Here is a 24,381-nt window from a genome sequence, read left to right as displayed (position 1 = left end):
TCGTTGCGGTCATGGAACGCACCCAATCTATACGTATCATTCTATCAAGTCAGATTAAAAATTTCTTATTATCTTTATGTTGCAATTTATAATTATTATTTTTTAAATAATTTAAAATAGTCAGTCCAGGATTTTTTAGACAACTCATTTTGATAATCTAATATACTAAATTTATTATAAATTATGTTTCATTCTATTATCAGTTCGGTGAAGATCGATTTAGGTTCGGATCTTAGACCACACGATGATATTATTACTCAGTAACAATATACAAAAATTTAATAATAGATGGCGTTAAATGAGTTAACGTTTGGCTAAAGACAAAGGTGTAGGTAGCAAAAGACTGTTGTGTTGTATCTTTCGGCACTGGCTTCTTTCATGTTCGAATATACCTCGGTACTTATTATACAAACCATTTTATAAATCAGCATTTTTGTCAGACATATCGTATATACTTAACAATAACTTTTTTTACTCCAGAGTTCTATTTATTTCTATCCAACTCTGAAAATTGAGAATCTGATAAAATAAAAATATGTCAATTATGTCAATCTTTGAACCGAGTTTATACTTTTAAAAACGTACCTCTTACTCCTTCTATTGATAATTTAATAATTAGGGCATAGCAGAATATATCCTGCTCAAAATCTGATGCAGCACGACTGGAGAAATATCTTGACCTTACAGAAGATCACTTCTAAATAATACTGTTCTCAAACAGTGTTGTGTTTTTGTGGTAAGGTGACTAGAGCCCCTGGGGGACTGGGCGTAGATGCTTGTGGTGTTGCAGGCGTCTATAAACTACGGTAATAGCTTACCATCAGGTGAGCCTTACGCTTGTTTATCGACCTAGTTGTATAAAAAACTACTATTTTTATACGGATGTCGTTTCTGTCTGTCTGATCTTTAGAATAATATTCATCATCACTTGCTTTTGCTCCATTAAATCAATCAAGCCGCTTCGGAGGAGTTTAACTACAAACACCGCGATACGAGATTTTTATATGTTAGATTAGATAATGAACAAGACAGACACTAATTTTGCAAAAAAAATCAGATCATTGCCAATTGTGGGAATAAATTTCGAACGATTTTCATGAAAGTATGCAGGGGATTTCGAGGGCAATAACTCGATATTGCGAGGATTCATTTTTAGAAAATGTCGTTTTGATGAGCTAAGCTTGGTCGCTCCGATACTATAACTGATATTTAAAGTACGTAAAATTTTTAAATTTTACGGAAGAAATTGACGTTTTTAACTTTATTCACTTAATTTATTAACTTTTAAACATTTTTTTTTAAATATCATATCAAAAATCGACCGTTCCAGCGGAGATCGAACCTGCATCTCCTACTGACCGTGTCGGTGCTTTTGCCAATGAAGCTATGGAACGATTGAAATAAGTCCCGAGACTAAGTACTAAAAAAAGGTCTTTTTTATAAAATTAATTTTTGTTCATCAACATAGTCTCCTCCAAGAGCGATACAGTCCCTCCAACGCTTTTCTAACTTTTCTATCCCATGTGCGTAGAACGATTTGTCTTTGGCTTCAAAATAAGCCTCCGTTGCTGCGATAACTTCACTATTTGAGTCAAATTTCTTACCCTGAAGCATTTTTTTGAGGTCTGCAAACAGCCAGTAATCGCTGGGGCCCAAGTCTGGTGAATAAGGGGGATGAGGAAGCAATTCGAAGCCCAATTCGTTAATTTTGGCCATCGTTCTCACGGACTTGTGACAAGGCGCGTTGTCCTGGTGAAACACCACTTTATTTTTGTTCATGTGAGGCCGTTTATCCGTAATTTCGTACTTCAATCGCTCCAATAAGCACATGTAATAGTCACTATTTATATTTTGCCCCTTTTCAAGGTAGTCGATGAAAAGTATTCCATGCGCATCCCAAAATATAGACGCCATAACCTTACCGGCCGATTTCTGAGTCTTTGGACGCTTCGGGCGGCTTTCACCAGCCGCTCTCCACTTCGCTGCCTGTCGATTGGATTCCGGAGTGAAATGGTATATCCAGGTTTCATCCATTGTTACATACCGACGTAAAAAATCCTTTTTATTATGATTCATCAGCGCCAAACATCGCTCTGAATCATTGATACGTTGTTCCTTTTGATTAGTTGTAAGCAAACGCGGCACCCACTTAGAAAAAAGCTTTTTCATGGCCAAATTTTTATGTAAAATAGTGAAAACACTACCAGCTGAAATCTTCACTATCTCGGCTATCTCTCGCACTTTTACCTTCCGATCTTCCAATACGATTTTGAGGACTTGGTTAATATTTTGTTGAGTCACTGCTTCATTTGGACGACCTGAGCGTTCCCCATCATTGGTGTCCATGCGACCGCGTTTGAAGTCGGCATACCACCGACAAATGGTTGCTTTAGGGGGAGCTGATCCTGCATAACATTTTATAAGCCATTGATGTGCTTCTACGGTATTTTTTCCCATTAAAAAACAATGTTTTATCAACACGCGAAACTCGTTTTTTTTTCATTGTATCGAAATTACAACCGTAGCGTCACTTAAATGTTTCAAAATCAATAATTTTATTGTTCCATTTTTAAAAATTTGACACATATTCTTGTATTGATAGCCAGTACTTTACAAAAATCAAAAGAGTTTTTAATATATGCGCCATTTCCAGGTTCGTCTCGGGACTTATTGAACGATCTAGTAGATACTCGCTAGATCGATCTCCGCACATGACAAACATTTGCATGGCCATACAGATGTTTCTGGGTGTTTATGCAATCCTTGTTGGTCTTTCCCCCGTAGCTTGAAGAGTACGTTAAGCCGTCGGTTCCGATTGCTATCATATACACCTGATAGCGATCATTACTCCTAGTAAGTAATATATCCGCCAACCCCCATCGGAGTAGCGTGGTGGTTTAAGCTCTAATCCTTCTCCTACTTGGAAAAAGATGCCAATACCCAGCAGTGGGTTATTACAAGCTAAAGCGAACTTTAATTAAAATATTTTTTGTGATCATTATAAGTACTTTAGATTTTCAGTTTTTAACCGACTTCAACTACTACTCAACTCAACGACTACTCAATTTACTAGGTGTACCGATTTTGATGATTTTTAATTTAATCGAAAGCCGATGTTTATTATGTGGTGACATTTAAATTTCATCGAGATCTGATCACAACTTTTGGAGTAATCTTTGATAATGCGTATTTGCTTGACTATTTTTTCGTCTACCTCCGTTGTATTACTTGTCGATATAATTGAAGTTGGTTTTTCCTCGTTTGCCTGCAAACACAATTATTGTTATAAAATTTAGAAAATATTGTCGTTATATATTTATTTTTAAATTTTACTGCTTTGCTTTAAAGCAGCACTAATTAAGAGTTTTTATTCCTATAATCAATATTTTTATGCTTTACTAGTTTCGTTCTGTCAAAAGTTAAGTTTATTTTTAGTATTAAAACCTTCCTTGGGCCTTAAGGAACATACAAAAAAAAATTAGCCGAGTTTGTATAGCCATTCGCGAGTTATGCGCTTAGCAACATTCATTTTTATTTATATAGATAATTTTTACATATTTTATTCCCTTTGTAGGTAACTGTAATTTTATAAATGTACAAATGTTTTAAATACTTAAAATAAATAAAGGTAGACTCGAAAATAATTATTTTTAAATCAGTAGGTTTATACCTTTGTCATGGGATACTCATCCCAACTTACCTGTCCGGTAGTTGTGGTATGGTATACGGGTATGCGACCCCGGCTTCCCTAGCTATTACTGCCCTATCCCTTGCACTCCTGGGTGGTAATATCCTACATTTCCTATTTTCCCACTCTAACTTACCAATCTTCCTTGTTCACACCACCTATCCTTTCCCTTTCCCTATTCCTACCCTCCCCGCCAATCCAACGTCTGCCGCGCGGATGGATGCATGGCTAGGGGCAAACCTAGTTGTAAGCGTGCCATATTGCCCTGGGACCGGGCGACCCAGAATAAGGCCAGCCTTACCCTGGCATGCGGGGCTCTGCCAGGGTGGACAAACTTTTCCCTAGCTACTCGTGGGAACGCAATGGATAACCGAAAAAATTTTATTCACAAAAATGGCGGCGGTGTGGTTACTATTTGTAGCTCTACTGATGTCTCAAAATATACAGAACGTTATAGTACCTACTCGTACTTAAAGTGCTTTGATATTTTCGAAAGAAAGGTTGTGTGGGAAGAAGAAATTCGCACATTATCATAAGCGCTTTTATTATATTAGAATTTAAACGTCTAGACATTCTGTTGGCATCGATTCAGTTGCTTGTCCTTGAGCCGACTTCGAAATGGAGGCTTGATTAAGTTACAAATGGAATCATTTATAAACATATTTTTAACTGGGCTGTGTATGTATGTATACTTATATATAAATTGACTTCTCCAGTAGTGAATTTATTCAAAATTTTGTTATTCCTTACCGAAGGAAACTCTTCTCCTCCTCTTTCAACTAACCTCCCAATAAGGACGCGGGTAGTTATTTTAAAACATTATGCAAAATATTTATATGCCAATCAACAGTATTGTAAATAATTCTACAAATTGATAAATGTAGAGAACGAAACCCACCGAGACCTTCGAAACCTTACGAGAGCACTGATTGTCACAGTATATTACACATACACAGTAAATTATATTATATTAATGGGTTGTCTGGAAGAAATGGCTAATTAGCCATAAGTCCGCCCATTGTACTTCATTGTCTGTAACTATATGCTTTGTTTGTAATATATTTGTGGTATACAATAAAGTATAAAATAAATATTATAGTAGACGGGTCCTGGAGTGGAGACCGCGTCTTGGCAAACGCAGTGTCGGACGTCCTCCGGCCCGTTGAACCGACGATATAGTTAAGATTGCCGGTGTGGGCTGGATGAGGATTACGGAAAACCGGGATGTCTGGCGCGAACTTGGGGACGTCCAGTAGTGGACTGCAATAGGCTGAACTGAAACAGAAGTGAATCAATAAATTAATGTAACCATTGGAAAGCTCTCATTTTAAATTGTACGTGACTTTGTCATCGATTCAGTCTATAAATTCACATTGCTGGGCTTAGGCTTCTTTCTCCATGTAGGAAGAGGAAAAAAGCTTAATCAGCCACGCTACTCCACAGGTAGGTGGATCTACTTAACGCAGTATGGCGGACTTTGTCATGATTAATTCGTGCAAATATTATTGTGACGTGCCATGTTTCAAAACTGGGATTGCATTAAAAAAAATACAGAAAAAATGGTATAAGCTTCGGCCGCGTAATATTGTTTTGAGGTACATTTTTAACTGTTCGATAAATTCGACCGTCGATAATATTTACAATTTCAAATGTAAACAGAAGCATACAAAATTAGACACTTTTTTAATTAAACTAGCTGAACGCGGCAGTCGTTGTCTTGCTGCTAAACGCTATTAAAAATAGGGGTTGGTGGTAGAGGGTTGTAAATTTAGGGTTGTATGTATTTTTTGATGTCGTATCATAAAAAAATAATAATTTATCAAAAAATTTAAAAAAAAAATTGGGGTGGACTACCCTTTACATTTAGATATATTTAGATATATGAACAATAGATGTTCTTCGATTCTCAGACCTACCCAATATGCTCAAAAAAATGCCACCCATCACGTCTCGTTTCTCGCGGGGGCGAAAAGCGGCCCATGGAGAGCCGCTTGGCTACGTTGAATGTAAGAGGAGGAATGGATGGTAAGGTAGATGAAGTATGTCAGATGATGGATGAAAGATTCATAGATATTTTGTGCGTGAATGAAACCAAGAGGAAAGGGTGTGACACCACGGTACATGGACCCTACACGGCATACTGGTCGGGAGTCCCCCAAACCAGCCGAGCCTGTCAGGGAGTTGGGGTGATCCTTTCCTCTCGAATGGTTGAATGTGTGATGGAGCATGAATGTGTAAGCCCAAGACTCCTCTGGATTAGGTTGAAAGTCGGACTCACTCGCTTGTTTATCCTTGGGGTCTATGCACCGACGGATCTGCGCGGAGGTGGGTCATTAAAAGACCAACAAGAGAGAGAGGAATTTTGGGATAGCATGAGAGAGGTCTTGAATAAATGCGGAGAAAATGAACGGATCGTAATGTTAGGGGACTTTAATGGGTGGGTTGGAGTAAAGCGTGATGGGTATGAAAGAGTTCTGGGTACGTTTGGGGACGAAAGAGTGAATGACAATGGGAGAAGTCTGCTTGAAGTATGCTTGGAATGGAATCTTTGCGTGGTCAACACAATGTTTGAACACAAAAAGATCCATTTGTATACAAGAGATGAGGGTGAGTCTAGAAGTATGATTGATTTTGTAATTGTGGATGAAAGACTGAGAAAGAAAGTGCTTGACACTCGGGCATACCGCGGTGTTGGTCTCGACACAGACCACTTCCTGGTCATAGCCCGAATACGTGGCCTCTTTAAACGATGGCGCCACCGAGGGGCCGAGCCTACGAGTGTTTTAGCCAGAATAAAAGTGGAAAATCTACAAGGAAAAGAAAAGAAAGATGAGTATGTAGAGAAACTGAAAGAAAGTTTTAAAGGCATAGAAGAGATAGGTGTGATTGAGAATTTGTGGGAGACTTTTAAGAAAGGGGTCGTGAATAGTGCTCTTGAGGTGTGCGGGGTAGCTAAAAGAAGGAAAGGAAGAAAGAACTATGTAAAGAACTATGTGTGGATGGATAAAGAAGTACAAAAGGCTGTGCAAGAAAAGAAGAAAGCGTGGTTGGATTGGTTAGCAACAAAAGCTAACCAAAAGGTTCAAAAGGCAACGGATGACGAGGTAAAGGAAGCAAGAACGAAGTATAAAAGATTGAAATCAGTAGCGAAAGAAGTTGTGTCTAGAAAGAAAGAAGAACGAAAGGATGATTTTGATAGGAGGCTCACTGAAGATTTCCAGTCAAACATTAAGTTTTTCTGGAAATCCATCAAAACAGCCAGAGGAAAAATTTCTCCCTCGGAGCTGAGCACAATCAGGAGTCAAGATGGGAGCGTTATAAATGGAGAAGAGTGTGTGTTAAAGAGATGGAAAGAGTATTTTGAAAGTGTGTTTGAAAGAGAGGAAGTGCAGGTACAACATCCGGCACCTTCCATTGAGAGTAGTATAAATGTCGATGAAAGTGAGATAAGCATGGATGAAATAGTGAAAGCGCTGAAAAGTATGAGATTAGGTAAGGCTGCAGGGTATGACAGGATCACCGTTGAGATGCTGAGGGCTGGACAGGGTATAGTGGCTAGCCAGCTGTACTGCCTTTTCAATTTGTGCTGGCGAAATGGGCAAGTACCGGAAGACTGGTGCAAAGCCGTAATCGTGCCGTTGTATAAGGGAAAAGGGTCACGGCAGGACTGCATAAATTACCGCGGTATAAGCCTTCTCAGCGTCGTCGGTAAATTGTATGCGAAAGTGTTGATTGAAAGGGTTGTGAATGAAACAGATGAAAAAGTATGGGATGCACAAGCGGGATTTAGAACGGGAATGGGATGTACGGATCAGGTCTTTTCCTTGCGGTGCATAGCCGAAAAGTTTTTAGCAAAAAACAAAAAGGTCTATTGCGCGTTCGTGGATCTGGAAAAGGCCTATGATAGAGTGGTGAGGAATGAATTGTGGTCAGCATTGTCCGTGTACGGTGTGAGCGGCGCACTCATGCGAGCACTACAATCTCTTTATAGGGATTTTAGTGCTTGTGTGAGGATAAACGGGGCATACACTGAATGGTTTAATATCGAAAAAGGTGTTAGACAGGGATGTGTAGCATCACCGTGGCTGTTTAACTTGTTCATGGACAATTGCTTGACAGAGTTAAAAGAGAATGAAAGTGGGTTGAGAATGGGTGAGTTACTCGTCAAATGTCTTCTCTATGCTGATGACCAAGTACTACTTGCGTCCTCGGCCGAGGAGTTGCAGGAGATGGTAACTGCTATGAGTGGAGCTTTTGTTAGAAAGGGAATGAAGATGAATGTAAAGAAGACGAAAGTGATGGTGTTTGAAAGAGATGAGGTAGTGACAGACTGTAATATCGTGATTGGAGATAAACAAATTGAACAGGTGAATGAGTTTGTGTATCTGGGTTCGAAGTTTACAAGAGATGGAAAGTGTGAGAGTGATATTGAAAGAAGAGTGAATGCAGGAAACATGGTGAACGGAGCTTTGAACTCCTTTATGAGCAGTCGGAAGGTGTCTAAAAAGGCTCGTTTGGCTGTGCATGAAGGGGTGTTGCTGCCGACACTCATGTACGGAAGTGAAAGTTGGGTATGGCAGAAGAGACATGAAAGCAGAATAAATGCAGTTGAGATGAGAGCGTTAAGAAGTATGATAGGAGTTAAACTGAGTGACAGGATGAGAAATAGTGAGATAAAGAAACGGTGTGGTCTGAAAGAAGATGTAGTGACAAAAATTGAGAAAGGTATGCTGAGATGGTTTGGTCATGTCGAGAGAATGAATGAAGAACGACTGACGAAAAAAGTGTATAAGGCGAGTGTGAGTGGAAGTGTTGGAAGGGGTAGACCTAGGCGGACATTTCAAGACCATATCGGGGACGTCTTGAAAAAAGGCCAGGTCAAGAGTACCCTAAACCGACGAGCATGTATGAAGGGAATAATGAAAGTGGATGAAGCGAAAAAAGTATGTAAGGATCGTAGCAAGCGGAAAGAAGTGGTCTCTGCCTACCCCTACGGGAAAGAGGCGTGATTATATGTATGTATGTATACCTTAACTAGATGCTGCCCACGACTTCATCCATATTGAACAGTTACTTTAAAAAAAGTTGTTTTTGAAATATTCTTCATTAGTACTCAGTTCCTATTTATCTTAGCGTAATGATATATAGCCTACAGCCTTCCTCAATAAACGGCTATCTAACACTGAAAGAATTTTTCAAATCGGATCAGTTGTTCCTGAGAATAGCGCGTTCAAACAAACAAAACAAACAAACAAACTCTACAGCTTTATAATATTAGTATAGATGTATATAAATTATGCGTCACGTTGTTTGTCCGCGATGGACTCCTAAACTACTTAACCGATTTTAATCAAATTTGCACACCATGTGCAGTTTGATCCAACTTGAAATACAGGCTATATTTTATTTTGATATATATAATTATTATTCATCACTTCATCAACACTTCAGCATATCGCAGTCCACTGCTGAAGATAGGCCTCCACAAGTTCCCACTAAAAATGACGTGAACTCATATGTGTTGCCCTTAGTCACCACGTTGGGCGGGTTAGTGACCTGCGGCTGTGTAATTATTATATTTAACAAAAAAAAGGCGGTACGAAATTCGCCAAGTCAGCTTAGTATATTATATATTAAGGGTCTTTTATATTGTTTAGTGTTAACGCAATTTAACAGATGACTGTATCCAACGAATGAAACGTTCTAATGTTGTGGAAAAAGATCCTAATGGTCTACTCTACCTCCCGCTGTTTAAGTCTACGCGCATTGTTTATCCATAACCGGTCAAATAATACGAAATGAAAATTATGCTTCAAAAACCCGATATGTTTTTCTTTATAAATTATTAATTAAGTTAGTAAAAAGACAGAAACACTTCTAAGAAAACGAAAGATCGCCATATTGTAGCTACGAATTACTCGAACAAATGTAGCATTTGCATACATTTGTTTGAGTAATTATTTGTAGACCTGATAATCATCTGTTAAATTTTTATTATCCTCATACTGGTACTGGTAAATTAGTGCTGCCTAAATTTTCAAAAATTAAAAATATAAACATGTCTCTAAATTGCGATCAAATCTGTTCGACTCAGATGAAACAACGACGTAAAATCATTACAATATTGGCCCAGTGTGAAGCCAGCGTAGTATCCTGAGTTCCCTCAACCCCAAATCCCTAGAGCTGAGCGTTCGGGCGAGTCAGACGCACCACGCCGACCGGCGACTGAAAACTAAAAATAATCGTACTCTGTTCAGTACCGCCGTAACAGTCGCGCGCGACGCCCGCGCAGCACGCGTATCGCAACCATGGCGGAGACAATCGAGGAAACATACGAGACCGCGGTCACCCGCAAGGTGGTCCGCAAGAGCCTCAAGATAGAGGAGGTGAGGACATGACTGTTTTATGTAACCGATGCGACACAAATAGACCGCGCACGCGCCGTTCGACGCCACCGCACGCACCTGCTCACATAACAGATAACACATTTGACAGTGAACACGGACGTAAACACTAGCGTTATCCTGAACTCATAGACGCCGACTCACGCGGATTCTAAAGCTTAAACTCCGCCTATATCCGCAATCATTTCCTCTTCATTACCTCCCGTCCATCTAACTGTGACAGACACCCATTTTCTGCTTAATGCCTATTCCGGGAATACGGGTCGAAAGCCAGTCGTAAACTTCGATTACGAACGGACTAACCGCGAAGGTTCGAACGCCGTACGTCAGTGGAGGAAGTGCGCGCAATGCGCCACTTATAATTTGTGACGATGTAAATAGAACAGGCAGTTGAATGAAAATTTCCGTACCCACCTTGACGTCTGTGCATCGACCTGTCTCGTGATATGGACAATGACCACGTGTGACCTTGCAAGCAAACACAAACAACACAAACAGAACACGATACAGAATGAACACCACTGCACACTTAGGTACATTAAACACACGTTTAACAATTAAAGTTAACCCATCATAACACAACCTACACTACCCAAACAAAGCGTTGTCGTTCTTAGTTATGCAATACCCGTCTCTTTTATACTTCGAGTCAGTCATAAAAACTGCAGATATTTGTGGACGATGGCAGAAATATAAGATAACGTAAGGTAACATGTCATGGTTGAAATTTAACAAAATTAAGTTTTGTTGCTGCGTTATCACATTCCATCTTGTAAGTAACAATGGGTGTCAGTTGGGATTGCTGTCCGTTTCCAAAGCGCAAAATCCAATGGAAAAACGCGCCGTAGCATATTTTCGTCTTGGCTCCCATCCTAGTTTATCCGCTACATTACGATGTTTATTCACAATACGAATGTGAACATTAATGTGTGCGTCCGAGGTACTTGTGTTCAAGTCTCGGAAAATCAAAGTAACTGCAAATATATAGACGGTAATCGAACAGTCTTCAAGGTGAACGTCTGATTGCTTTGAGGAAATGCGTAACGCGTTCCTTTCGATGTACCAATAAGCCCATCTGGCATTAACATAAAATTTTCTGTAAGACGAATCAGAGAAGACGAATTACTGTTGTTTGCGCGTATTTTAAAGTAAAGAGAGCTTAGGATGCTTGAAAATCATTATATTGTTTGTTTGGCAAGCATCATCGCACCACAATACCGTTGCCGTGTGTAAAAAATCAATAAAGTATAATGGGCTATAATGTCAAATATGTTTTATAGTAGTTTTAGACGAGCTTAGCCAGTTTAAAACAGGTCTCAACCTACCAGACTGTGTCAGCATTTGTGCTAGAAAATGTGATTTTTAGCGCAGTAAAAAAAGAAAAATGTTACTCCAGTGAAATAAAAGTAAATGTTTTGTAAATGTTGTTGTTAGAAATCGCTTTAACTTGTTATTTAATATTTGCAATGAGCTGATTTTTTTTCGTTAAAAGAATTTTCATTATATCTTGTTTACATTAAAAAGTAATTTCTTTAAAATTTCAAGAAAAATTATAATTTTTTCGTCATAAGACAGTTGAATTATTTTAGTCGTGAACTCGTAATGTCATTTTCGTTTATCTTTCATACTAGTTTTTGAATATGTACATATTTTTTTTACAGATATTAGGAAAATCAAACTTTAATAAACACAAAGTTAAAACACTTTTGTAATATGACTGTGTACTAATATTTATGTACCAATATTAACATTGGTACAAATAAAGGTATCAAAAACTAATTTATCACACAGCCTTAGATACCTAATGTAATTCTAACAGACCAATATAAAAATAATTTTTTGTTTTAAATAATACTTTATACAGTCAAGACCTGTTTCACTAGTTCTGGAAAACTTTTTTTACGGATGATGACATCCAACAGATATATTTTTTTTTTTGATGTATTACTCTTTTCATCACAGAATTTAACTCTATTTTTGAGATATTTACTTTCGCTAAAATGAATCTAAAAGCTTTAGTTTAATGATGAAACAGGTCCTCATGGCCTAATCTACCTTTTGCTATTAATATAGAATCGTAACTTACTTAACTACACAACTAGTGGAATAGGTCCTAAGTAGGCTTTAAAACATCCCTGAAATACGTTGGATAGATGATTATATACCATCATAAAAACACAATTTTAAATAAACAAACAAATAAACGCTTTACACATATGTTTATTAGATTTCCTGGACAGTATTGATAGTTTACATGACACAAATTCCTACAAACACAAGGCCAGGCCATCCTCTGTAGCATGTGCTATTTATTTAATTTCAGTATAATAAAATATTCTCGACCAGAAAATAGTGAATCATCGCTATCTCTTAGCTTTAGCAAGTTTTTATAAGGGATTAGATCTCAAAGTTAGATTCTCTTTATACTTATAATCCCTTAAATTATAAATTCGGTCTTTTACCTATGTTTTACCAAAGCAGCCAAAAACCCGTTTCAAAATAAAAAAAGGCACGTGAATAATGTTTATCAATATTATTGCAATATGTATTTACAGTAACAAATCAACTGAACCCAATTCTCTCACTTTGTTATAAAGAGCCATCAGGCTCTTATCAACTAAGAAAAGTTATCGGAAATAATACATTTCTCAAAATTAATATCCATATAATTTTTTTTTTTTATTCATATAGACTTTAAAAGCAATTTTAAATTGTCATTTTCAAATTGTAATTATACTAGACGACTTGGCGAACTTAAATAAAATATAGCCTATCTTTCAAGTTGGATCAAACGGTGTGCAAATTTGATTAAAATCGGTTAAGTAATTTAGGAGTCCATCGCGGACAAACAACGTGACGCGTAATTTATATATATTAAGATTAGTCCTTAAAAATCTAATTGCTGTTAATATGAACTAATCATCAATTTTGAATGTAGATGCAACTGAAAATTTTAGGTATAAATTAAAGACATTACGTCTTGCAGTCATGCAAATACAGCGCCACTAAACCCACTAACTTTTTTATCATTAATACAGCTCTTGAATCGATTGAATAAAATGCTTCACATTGATACACAAAAGTGCAGTGGTAGATAATATTAAAAGCGTGTGAATCTTTAAATTATTATTAGTTGCATTACGATAATTTTACAACTGTATTATTTATATAAATTACAAAGAAATTAATATTAGAAGTTTCTAGGTATAGTTTACTTTCATTCATAAATTACTAAAAGTCCGTTAATCATCTAGAAACTAGAATTAATTCTCCGCCGTAATGGAATAATCAATCTATATCCCTTCTTACTAACGATTGTGAAATTAAGCTTTAAATTTTTTAACAATTATTTACGAACTCAGTATATTTTAGATTTTAAACAATATACGTTCGATATTTGATAATGAACTAAATGAACATCGCGACTTAGTACTCGTGATCTATTGATCGACAGTGTTCCATTGTGGAAACATGTAAGTTACAGACGTAGAGGATACTGATCAAAAGCCTCTATAACCAAATGTACTACTGAAGTAAAATATGCGTCGCGAAAATGTTATTTTTTTACAAAAAGGGAGGCAAACATAACAACTACGGCCTATCTAATAGTAAGCGGTTACCTTACTCTATAGACGTTTGCAATACCAGAAGCATCGCAAGCGCATTGCCAACCCAACCCCTGACCTTTGCCAGGAGTTCATCATCATCATCATTTCAGCCTATTGCAGTCCACTGCTGGACATAGGACTCCACAAGTTCGCGCCGAAAATGGCGTGAATTCAGTTTTTGCCTATAGTCACCACGCTGGGCAGACGTGTCTGTGACCGCAGGGCTGGCTTTTACGCACAGAAGACGCTGCGTCTTCGGCCTGTGTATTTCAAAGCCAGCAGTTGGATGGTTATCCCGCCATCGGTCGGCTTTTTAAGTTCCAAGGTGGTAGTGAAACTGTGTTATCCCTTAGTCGCCTCTTACGACACCCACGGAAAGAGACTATATTCTTGAATGTTGTAACCACACAGCCACACACCAAGAGTTCTGGCCGCCTTATTCACCACAGGAACATAATACTAGTTGAGATCAGTATTATTTAATTTAGATATTTAGCAGGATCTTAACTGCAGTGCTCTATCTATTTCAATAAGAGTAAAAATTTGATATTTACTTCATTATATTTTGCAAATTGTCACGTTAATACACGTCACTTGAACTACCTACTATTTACGTTATATCGCGTACGTCGCATTCGTTTTAAAACCGATTACAAGACTATCATTGAATGTAAATTTGACTTTTAGTTAAGCTAGTATTCTCGACAGTTATCTGATATAATAGCAGTATCTAACAAATGAAAGTTTCTAAATGACTTTTTTACCTCTTACCGCTAAACCTGTAAAATTGGCCCGAGGCGTGACTAGGCTGTATTTTTTCGCATATAATGGGACTACCTTTTGTCTGCAACTGCGTCCGCATAGAATTTTTCCTATTATTTCATACGTTGTGTTTTCAAATGGAAGACATTTTACCCGATTTCGCAACATTATTCATTGTTAGTGCGCTCTTGTGATTAGTGACGTTATAATTGTAACTTACAGCCATTTATTAGCTCGTTCTGAAATATCTTTAGCCTTATAAAATTAGTTTAGTTGATAGATTCAGCCTGTAACATCCCGCACCTGGGTATAGTTCTCTTATGCCATATGTATATAAAAAAGAGTTATTAGCTTAGATACCAGGTAAAATAAAACAAAACTCTCTCGTTTTAATATATTTTACAATTTTCCTAAAATATCTCACTCACTCACTCACTCACTTCAGCCTATCGCAGTCCACTGCTGGACATAGGCCTCCACAAGTTCGCGCCAGACATCCCGGTTTTCCTTAATCCTCATCCAGCCTACACTGGCAATATATCAAACACTAAAACATTTTTTTAATTAGAACTAATTATTTCTCAATGCGCTTAAACACAAAAATAAGATCGTCTGTTTAGCTTTGAAATATTAGTACAGTATACAGATATCTACTTACCGCGAAAAGCGAACGTCCAAACGTATTTAAAAGACTTTAAAAATGCCGCTACTAATTGCTCCCATTTTTTCAGCCTGTTTCGATTTAATTAAGTCAGCCGTATCATTTTTTTTCTCCCGCGTATTTTAAAAAGTAAATTAAATTTTAAGAAACAGCGTTAATTTTTTCACTCATCACTTGTCTAAGGATAAGTATGTACTCACGTAACAATATAGATAAATAACCCGAGTAGAAATTTTTTCGTCTTCCTTAGAAGGACCGGACCAGGCATGCCTGATCAGGACTAGATAAAGCTTATAACGCAAATGATTGGTCTGGACCTGACCTTTGTCTAGTCGGGAATACTTTGAAAAGACACGAGTAATTATTAAATATATAATTTAATTTAACAAAAAAAAAAAAATCGCGTGATTTCTGGTCTGATCGTATTTGGTACTATTTAATTTTCATATTTCTTATTGTAACCAAAAAGAATTGTTTCGGGCTTATATCACGATATTAGCCATGGATTGTACCTGTTGCGCTGGCGGTTGCGGGTTCGATTCCCGCATATGATAAACATTGGTATTGGCCATAACGGTGTTTGCCGTGGTCTGGGTGTTTGTGCAGTCCTTGTGGGTCTCCGCACCGTGCCTCGGAGAGCACGTTAAGCTGTCGGTCTCGGTTGTTATCATGTACACCTGATAGCGATCGTTACTCATACGCTTCAGCCTGTAATATCCCACTACTGGGCATAGGCCTCTTTCCCCATGTAGGAGAAGGATCAGAGCTTAATCCACCACGCTGCTCCAATGCGGGTTGGCGGATATATTCCCTACTATGAGTAACGAGTAACTACTTAGAGTAACTAGTAGTAGTAGTCACGATATTATATATCTCAACTACGCTAGATTTGTGATTTCGTTATCTAAAACAATATTTTGTACTTAGTTTCGAAGCTATGGTGTTTTATGACAGACTCGTTGTATCATCAAATTATTGTATTTAATAACTTAACACAGATGCATAAATACATATTTGTATATAAACATACATACACTACATACCTACCTGCACATACATAAATATATAATGTCATACACACATGGATGCATACATAGTTCATTCATACCATACTGCACGGGTCATCGCCAACATCAACTTCGGTGTTACATTATTTTACAAACACGTTATAGCCGTCTTTATACTGACATTACCAACAATGAAACGGTTTATTTTTCATACATACGAATTCAACGTTCAATAGTAATTCAATTAGTGTAGTTGGCATAGTTCCCGTACTTTCATACTAGGATGTGAATCTCGTTGCCTGTGAAATAGGTCTTTATATGTAGACCAGGTGAGAATATCTATAATCAATACGTTATAGAGAACATGTGTATCCTATTATGAATCGATTTGAAAACGTTTTGTAAACAAGCCGTAAATATCTGTATAAGTCGTAAACAGAGTGATTTTTAAAAAAATATTGTGTTAGTACTTTATTTTCAAAACAATTCAAATATATAACTACATTGTTATATAGTTTGAAAAACTGAACCAAAAATTTGCTTTGTTATTTTTCCCGCAAATAACTAAAAAACTGAATAACGTTTGTTAATGCGAATATTTTTCTTAATAATGTAGGTCTCTAATAGTGAAAGAATTACAATCTATTTTTGTGGTTTCAGAGTGTAGTGGTTTTAAAGAAACACATATTTGTTTCCTCATTCTAGTAGGTGAGAAATCTAACACAAACCGTAAACAATGAATAATTAGCACCTAATAAAAAGATAATAAAATACTAAAATTATCTTACTAATTAACACATTAAAGATTTCATAAATCGTTTTCCAAGTAAAACCTGTTTTGTCTTACTCATATCAGAGATAAATCCAATTCAAAAGAGAAAGACAAAGCATGTGCACAAAAGCGATAACGAGCTTGTCTTGACAATGAGTATTGTCAAGACAACAAAGACAATCTTTATATCTTTCTTTACACTAAATTTGATGTGTAATATGTTTTAAGAATTTCGGAATCAGAACAACCATAAAAGGCAATGCGCAGTGGCGTCTTACTGCGAATCAGTCGCGCAGAACTGTGCACAACAGTTGTTCGGGAAGTCTGCCAAATGTGTGCTTTTGCCTAATTGACGACGCTAACATCCCGTCTGATCGCACTCCAGCATCGCTATTAACTCAGGAATAAAACACTCTTCGTGAATTTATCTTATATATATTATTATCGTACTTACACATTGTATTGTTTGTAATTTGTATTATGTTAATCGAGTGTCGCGTTGGTTATTTATTTTAAATTATTGTGATGTTTACGATATGAAAATTGTTGGCAATGTTTAGTATTACCGTGTATCGTTATAATTAAGGAAAATATTGAAAATGAACTTGCATTTTTATTCAAAATATTGTTAAATTTTTAGATATTTTTTTTGCTTATTTTTGTACACGTATTTAAATATTACATGTATGAGCTATGGTGGTCTTATGATGCTTATTTTCTTTTTTTTGTGTTTTTGAACTATAATAATCACGATTACGATTACGATTCATGCGCTTTTGTGTACAAAATCACATTTATAGCGTATACATACGCAACGAACAAACACACACATATTATTTTAATGGATCAGTTGTCTATCAATTTTGAGTTTATTAATGAAATATACAAGAGATTTAACCATCCTTGATCTCGTTACTCTCATGAACTCGATTCGAACACTGTTTTAATCGCGATGCAATTTACAATTTAAATTAGCGTACGCTTGCAATTTTAAAACTTTACATCAGGCGACGAAATTTAAAACTTTCGATAATTATAAACTGACATTGAAATATTAATAGAAAATATAAATAATAAAATTATTAAGCTCAACAGTTTTTTTTTTAACGCGGTATTCTCAAGAAGTACTGATTTGATTTAAAAAATATTTTAATATTTTATAGATCGTTGATCTAAAAGAGCTTTAAGAATTTTACCAATAGGAGCTAAGTTTCAATGAAAAACTTTACAAAAAATGAATAATATAAAAACTTTTATGCAAACGTAGCTACCGGCAGCAATTAGTTACATATAACATAAAATACAGATCAGATCATAAAATCATAAAAAAACAGTTTTTCGTTTGTATGTTGAACTTTGTGTGTAATACTTTTCTTGTGAAAAAAGTAAATTATAGCGTCCTATTACGAATGATAACACTATGATTTGACATTAAACAACTAAGTTATCTCTACTACAACGATCTTAAGAAAAATAATAATAATTAAAGTTAATAGCTTACTAAATTTCTTAAAAATTTGGTAAAGATTATAAAGAAGTTATTAAGGAAATATAAACAATGCGTTAAGTACTAAGTACTCGTATTTTGAACAGTTTGCCTTAAACAAATTGTCATAAACAATACATTGCATTTCTTGATCTTTGGACTGAATTCGTTATTTATATGTTAATAATCTCTGCTTAGATATAGGATAACGTTTTTATAATGCTTAATGATTTACAGCCTAAATTATAAGCAGATATGCAAGCGAAGTGTAAGAATAACTAATATACATAAGTAAAGAATTAGCCACGCTACGATTTTCTTATTTTTATAAATTATAATATTAACAACATAACCCATAAAATATATTAAAAATTTATTTACCTTACCATCTGATTTACTTGTAGGTATTCAAAATCTAAATACAATTTTTTTATCTTGTTCTTTGATTGAAATATAATATCTGAAAGTCTCTAGAGGTTAAGACATGCGTATTTCTTAGTCGAAACGGAATGGTGACATTGCTACTAAGACTTTTTACAAAGTCTAATATAACCTGAAGTTATATATATTTTCAATAAGCTACTAAACTAACTCCGAAAGTGTACTCTAGTTTATACAACATTGCACAATGACCTCTACGTAAACCCATCAAATTTAATATAGACACGACCCAATTACATTTGTTATAGACGATATGTCGTGTCGTTGTCGTCTAAAGAGCTTGTTCGATCGCGTCAGATCGATGGACGTTCGGTCAGCGTCTGATCGCGGAAGCAAAGCGGAACGTTTTTCGCTCCGTCGCGAAAATGGAGCAGAGCGGATATAATTAAATGTAGTCGAACAAATCTTTGGCGAGGGATATCGTGTAATGTTCGGTTATCGCTCTCGATATTGACGTTTTAATTATTTATTAATGTTAAGAATTATTAGATACATATTTTTTTTACAATAATGACTAATACCACAGACCACTTCAGCTTGTAATATCCCACTGCTAGGAATAGGCCTCTTTCCCCACGTAGGAGAAGGATCAGAGCTCATTCACCACGCTGCTCTAATGCGGGTTGGGGAATGACTAATATGATTATGAATAAATATTTTAGTATAAAGCTCTTGGAGCACGGAAAGCTATCGGTCCCGAGTGTTGCATAGACACATGACAGCGATCGTCACTCACTATCATAAATATATCTCCAACTTACAGTTGAGTAGCATGATAACCGACCGCCCTTTTTCGAAATGGAGAATAGAGCCTATTTAAAATTAAAAAAAAATATTTAGTCGAAGCATAGATTTATTTATATAAATACTAGCTGACCCGGCAATCGTTGTCTTGCCGCTAAACGCTATTAAAAATAGGGGTTGATGGTAGAGGGTTGAAAATTTAGGGTTGTATGTATTTTTTAATGTTGTATCATAAAAAAATAGAAATTAAAAATTTTGTCTAAAAAATAAAAAAAAAATTTAGGGGTGGACTACCCCTAACATTTAGGGTGATGAATAATAGATGTTGGCCGATTCTCATAGATACCGGATAAGCACAAAAAATTTCATCAAAATTCATCAAGCCGTTTCGGAGGAGTATGGCAACGAAAACTGTGACACGAGAATTTTATATATTAGATTTAATTCAAATGTCATATTGAGTTATTCCGACAATCGTTCTGGCAGTGTAGTTTGATATACCTAATCGACAGTCGCGATTTTAAATCCCGGGATCAAAATATTGCTTTAAATTGGTTTCCATTCATGTATTTACATTTTTGTCTCGAATATCATAGAAGCCGTCAATACCTATTGTTTTCATGTAATCCTAGCAAAAAATCATTGTTACTTGCTTTATAAAAATCATTGACGTCTTATCAATTATTTCGTTTGGTTATAATACGGTGTCAGGCAACTTGAAGTCTGTCACTGCCCTCGTGAGTAAAAGTTTGATTATCTACATAAACCGTATAAAATAAAAATCAATCAATAATAATTGGCATATTAATATATTTCATATTACAATAATAACATATTCTTTGACGATAGATAGAGAAAGTTAGTAAGAGTATATCAAAACTCGATATTGAAAGCTGGTCGGACGTGTTTATAAATGTAAATTAACGTTTATCTTAATATTTATGTAAAATTATTCCTAAATATATATTTTTGATTCGAATGAACGAAGAATGATTTATTTAAAACAAAACGATGCTTCTGTTTGTATTTAAATTAATTCTGTTTTAATTTTGTCAAACTGTCCATTTATAATTTTTTTTCATACTCGTCAGATAAAAAGAAATGCAACCAATTACAGTATGGCTTAAACAACTACAAAATCTACTTAATAATCGGTTTTACTAAATTCCACGTGAAGAAAGTCACGGGCTGTAGCTAGTCGATAGTAATTTGTTACATTATTTTTATCCTTAACATATGATACAATGATAAATTAATATATCCACAAGTAGTACCGACCCCTGATATAGTTAGTTACACTGTATTTGTACTGGGTACCTAACCTGTAGGTACTTGTCTACTTTACGTGACAGAAGCGAAAAAAGTTAGCATATAATTATTATACCTATAAATAGAGCTATGTATATTAATAAATGTGTCCAAAACAGAAGCGCTATGTCCATTTTTGTGAAGTAATTTATCAAGTCAACTCAATTTTTTTATATATATATATACTATTTTAACTGATATCCAACGAAATTATGAATACGCCCAACTTTTTAAGTAGTCATTCTTCAGTACATCATCTCTCTATATTGGTCTTTAGTGAAAAGTCCCACCCTTCAGAGTTATATGGACCAGTAATTGCAGTCTACTTATAATTTTTGTACCACTTGTTACTCTTACAGTAGCTCTGTTTTTAAATATTTAATTTTGAGTGTTTGTAATTTCTGTAACTATTCATAGGACTATAATTATAAATATTGTCATAACCATGAATGTAGTCCTAAGGTCAATTACATACAATTTATATATTTCCGTCACGAGCTATATAAGCGCTACCTGCAACTGGGCGACATTTCAATTGATTATAATTATGAAAACTTTATGATGCATACATATGTACGTAATATAATGTGAAAGCTAAAATTAAATATGATTTATTTTGAAATGATATATATGTTACAGCTTCCAAAACTAAAATAATAATTGTTATCTTGCCTCTCAAAGACGGTCTACAAATGCACACACAGAAAAAACAATTACGACTTGTTTTATGTAAATTCTGAGCTATTTTTCTCCCATCTCACAATCACGATTTCGCCCGCAGCATTCGTAATATTAATTTGTTCATAATATGTATACTTGGGTACCTTCAACAGACGTAATTATAAACTATATGGTACTATATATCTTCAGATAAAACTCTGAAGTTGGAAAACAATTCATGGAAAATTGTAACTTCCAAATTTAACTCTCAGTCACCTTTACAAATCACTATAATTCATTCTATAACTATTTTACCACGAAATTGATTTTCTACTTAAGATAGCCGGTGGTGGATAAATAAGGATTGCGGAAAACCGGGATGCTTGGCGCGAACTTGGGGAGGCCTATGTCCAGCAGTGGACTGCGATAGGCTGAAATGACTGCGACCGTAATAAAATTGGTTTTGTTTACGACGTTTCTACATGATCGTTTTTATAGTATTTTCATTAACTGTTCATAATATCTGAGAATATAAAGTTTATAACAAAATATATGTTTTTACAGATGTTTTCATTTGATACGAATAAAACAAACACACTTCAAAGGTCAGACGTTCGCTGTTAATCTGGCTTCATTAGCACGTGTAGTATATTAAATCATGTAATTAGTTAAGATATTATTGTCATATATATTTTAATTTATTTACAACATTATGTTTTAGAGATTGTATATAAATCGTAAAATGAATAAATAAAGAGTGATTCACGATAAAGTCGTCAACTCTGTAAAATGTTAATAAGTTTTTTGCCACTAATTTTTTTTTTCAATGTCATTCAATGCCGAAAGTGATTTTCACACTTTGTGTATTTAATGTACATTTTTTTTTTTGATGTACTGGCTGAATTGTAACTGCAAGAAGACTCGTGTTGTTCGATTCAACTGGTTAATTGAAATGTCAGAAATAATTGTCGACAATACTTCAATACATATATTAAAAGTATCGTATAATCAATCTAGACATTTAAATACTAATTAATTTTTATTGGTATAAACATTTCAACATTTCAAAAAGTGTATTTATTAGGACAAAGCCAATAAAAAACGAATATTGGAAGTCGTACAAGTATTAATTAATTTTGCAAGCTACTTGTTTGCTCATTGCATCTCTTGTATATTTATTTTATTAATTGAACTTTAATAACTGAAATTATTTACACCAAGCACATGTATTTTGAATGAAAAATTTAAAGTGTTCAGGTTTTTTTTTTTTTGATTTCTGTAATTACTAAAACGGTTTTATATATTTTTAATACAATATTTATTTAAATGTGTGTTTAGAAATTCGTCTATTAAATAACAACGTCTAAGTTTCATAATGTTGGCTTTCATACAAGATCACAAAACGAATTCATAGCTCAGAAAAACTATATTTTAACAAATTTTCTAAAGGTTTCTAAAGGTTTCTCGGCGAAAGCTCTACTTATAAAAATTAAAATGATTTGTGAATAAAACTTTCAATAGCTTTGAAATAATTTCGAATATATTGGCTGTCATAATTTGCTTGTTAAGAAGATGATTTATTGGTGTTTTCTTATTAAGTTCTTTAAAATAAAATAAAATTGTGTCAATACACAGTATTATTTATATCTTTATTAAGAAACATTATAAAATCGCTATAAAAGATTCCTGTAACGATAGACATCGAAATTATCATGGCTTTATCATTGATTCATGTAAAGTAAAGTAGTAATCATACTGGTAAGTATCCTATAGCAAAACTTATTGCAGATAATAGCACGTGAGGCGTCTAGATTCACTTGTATAATAAAAACAGTAGATTGGCTGACCCAGAGAAAATCAATTTTCTTATCGCGTGAACAGCCAGTTCACAACACGTGTTTTTTAATAATATTTAAGTCGATTTTCCAATTTTCAAAACAACCTTCACAAAGTTACAGAACATATATATGTAGAAGATGAATAAAATTGATATGCATAAAATTCATTTTTGTATACTCGTATATTAATGAAACAAGGTCAATGAAAAGCATCTTTAATATCATTTTGCAACTGTCTGACATCTAAGAGTCCGTTTCACCGGGTTCGCTTATCCTGCACATAAGCTTCGAATAGACAGCAGGAGGTAAGATGTGCTATTAAAATCTATTCCTTATTATTTAATAGAATACAACGGTTTAGATTCATAAATAAAGTGGAATTTCATGGTAAAAAAGAATAATGTACTAAAAACTTTTATCTATTGGATACTGTCATCCGTTAAATAAGGTTATCCACAACCAATGAAACAGGTCCTTATTATTGGAACTTCCTAAAACGCTTTATGAGTATGAACTGACAATCATTTTCCGAATACCTTTATGTTGCCAACATTAACACCATTGTTACGTGATGTTTCCTTACACAACGATTACTGATGACAGAACAATGAGGAAATTTATGTGATGAGAAATATCGCTGTTATTCAAGCATCAAATAAAGACATAATCTTATATATAAAATTCTCGTGTCACAGTGTTAGTTAAAATACTCCTCCGAAACGGCTGGACCGATTTTTATGAAATTTTGTGTGCATATCGGGTAGGCCTGAGAATCGGCCAACGTCAATTTTTCATACCCCTAAGGTATAAGAGGGGGGGGGGATTAAGGGGTCTAATAACTTATATGGCAAAACAACGTTTGCGGGGTCAACTAGTTATCTATATAATAAAACGTGAAACAAAAAAAAGGTTCTTTATTTTTTTAATTATGTTGAATTTCGACCTCTGGGCGACCACTAGTTTCTTTAAAAAGATGACTTAAAATTTGGTATGGCTTACATA

The 24,381-nt window shown here is 35.0% G+C and overlaps 1 protein-coding gene across 1 annotated transcript in view; it reads left to right on the top strand.

Annotated features, from left to right (window-relative positions):
• Positions 1-9,841: 9,841 nt before the first annotated feature.
• LOC123655217 (tropomodulin-1) overlaps positions 9,842-24,381 on the top strand; it is a 104,242-nt gene continuing 89,702 nt past the window's right edge. Inside the window, exon 1 of the mRNA XM_045591048.1 lies at positions 9,842-10,074. Coding sequence (XP_045447004.1) covers positions 9,997-10,074 — 78 coding nt within the window. The 5' untranslated portion in view covers positions 9,842-9,996. The remainder of the gene's footprint in view (positions 10,075-24,381) is intronic.

Source organism: Melitaea cinxia, chromosome 7 (genome assembly GCF_905220565.1).
Source record: "Melitaea cinxia chromosome 7, ilMelCinx1.1, whole genome shotgun sequence".
NCBI lineage: Eukaryota > Metazoa > Arthropoda > Insecta > Lepidoptera > Nymphalidae > Melitaea > Melitaea cinxia.
Note: the sequence above shows the minus strand (reverse complement) of the source record. Positions and strands in the feature narration are given on the sequence as shown.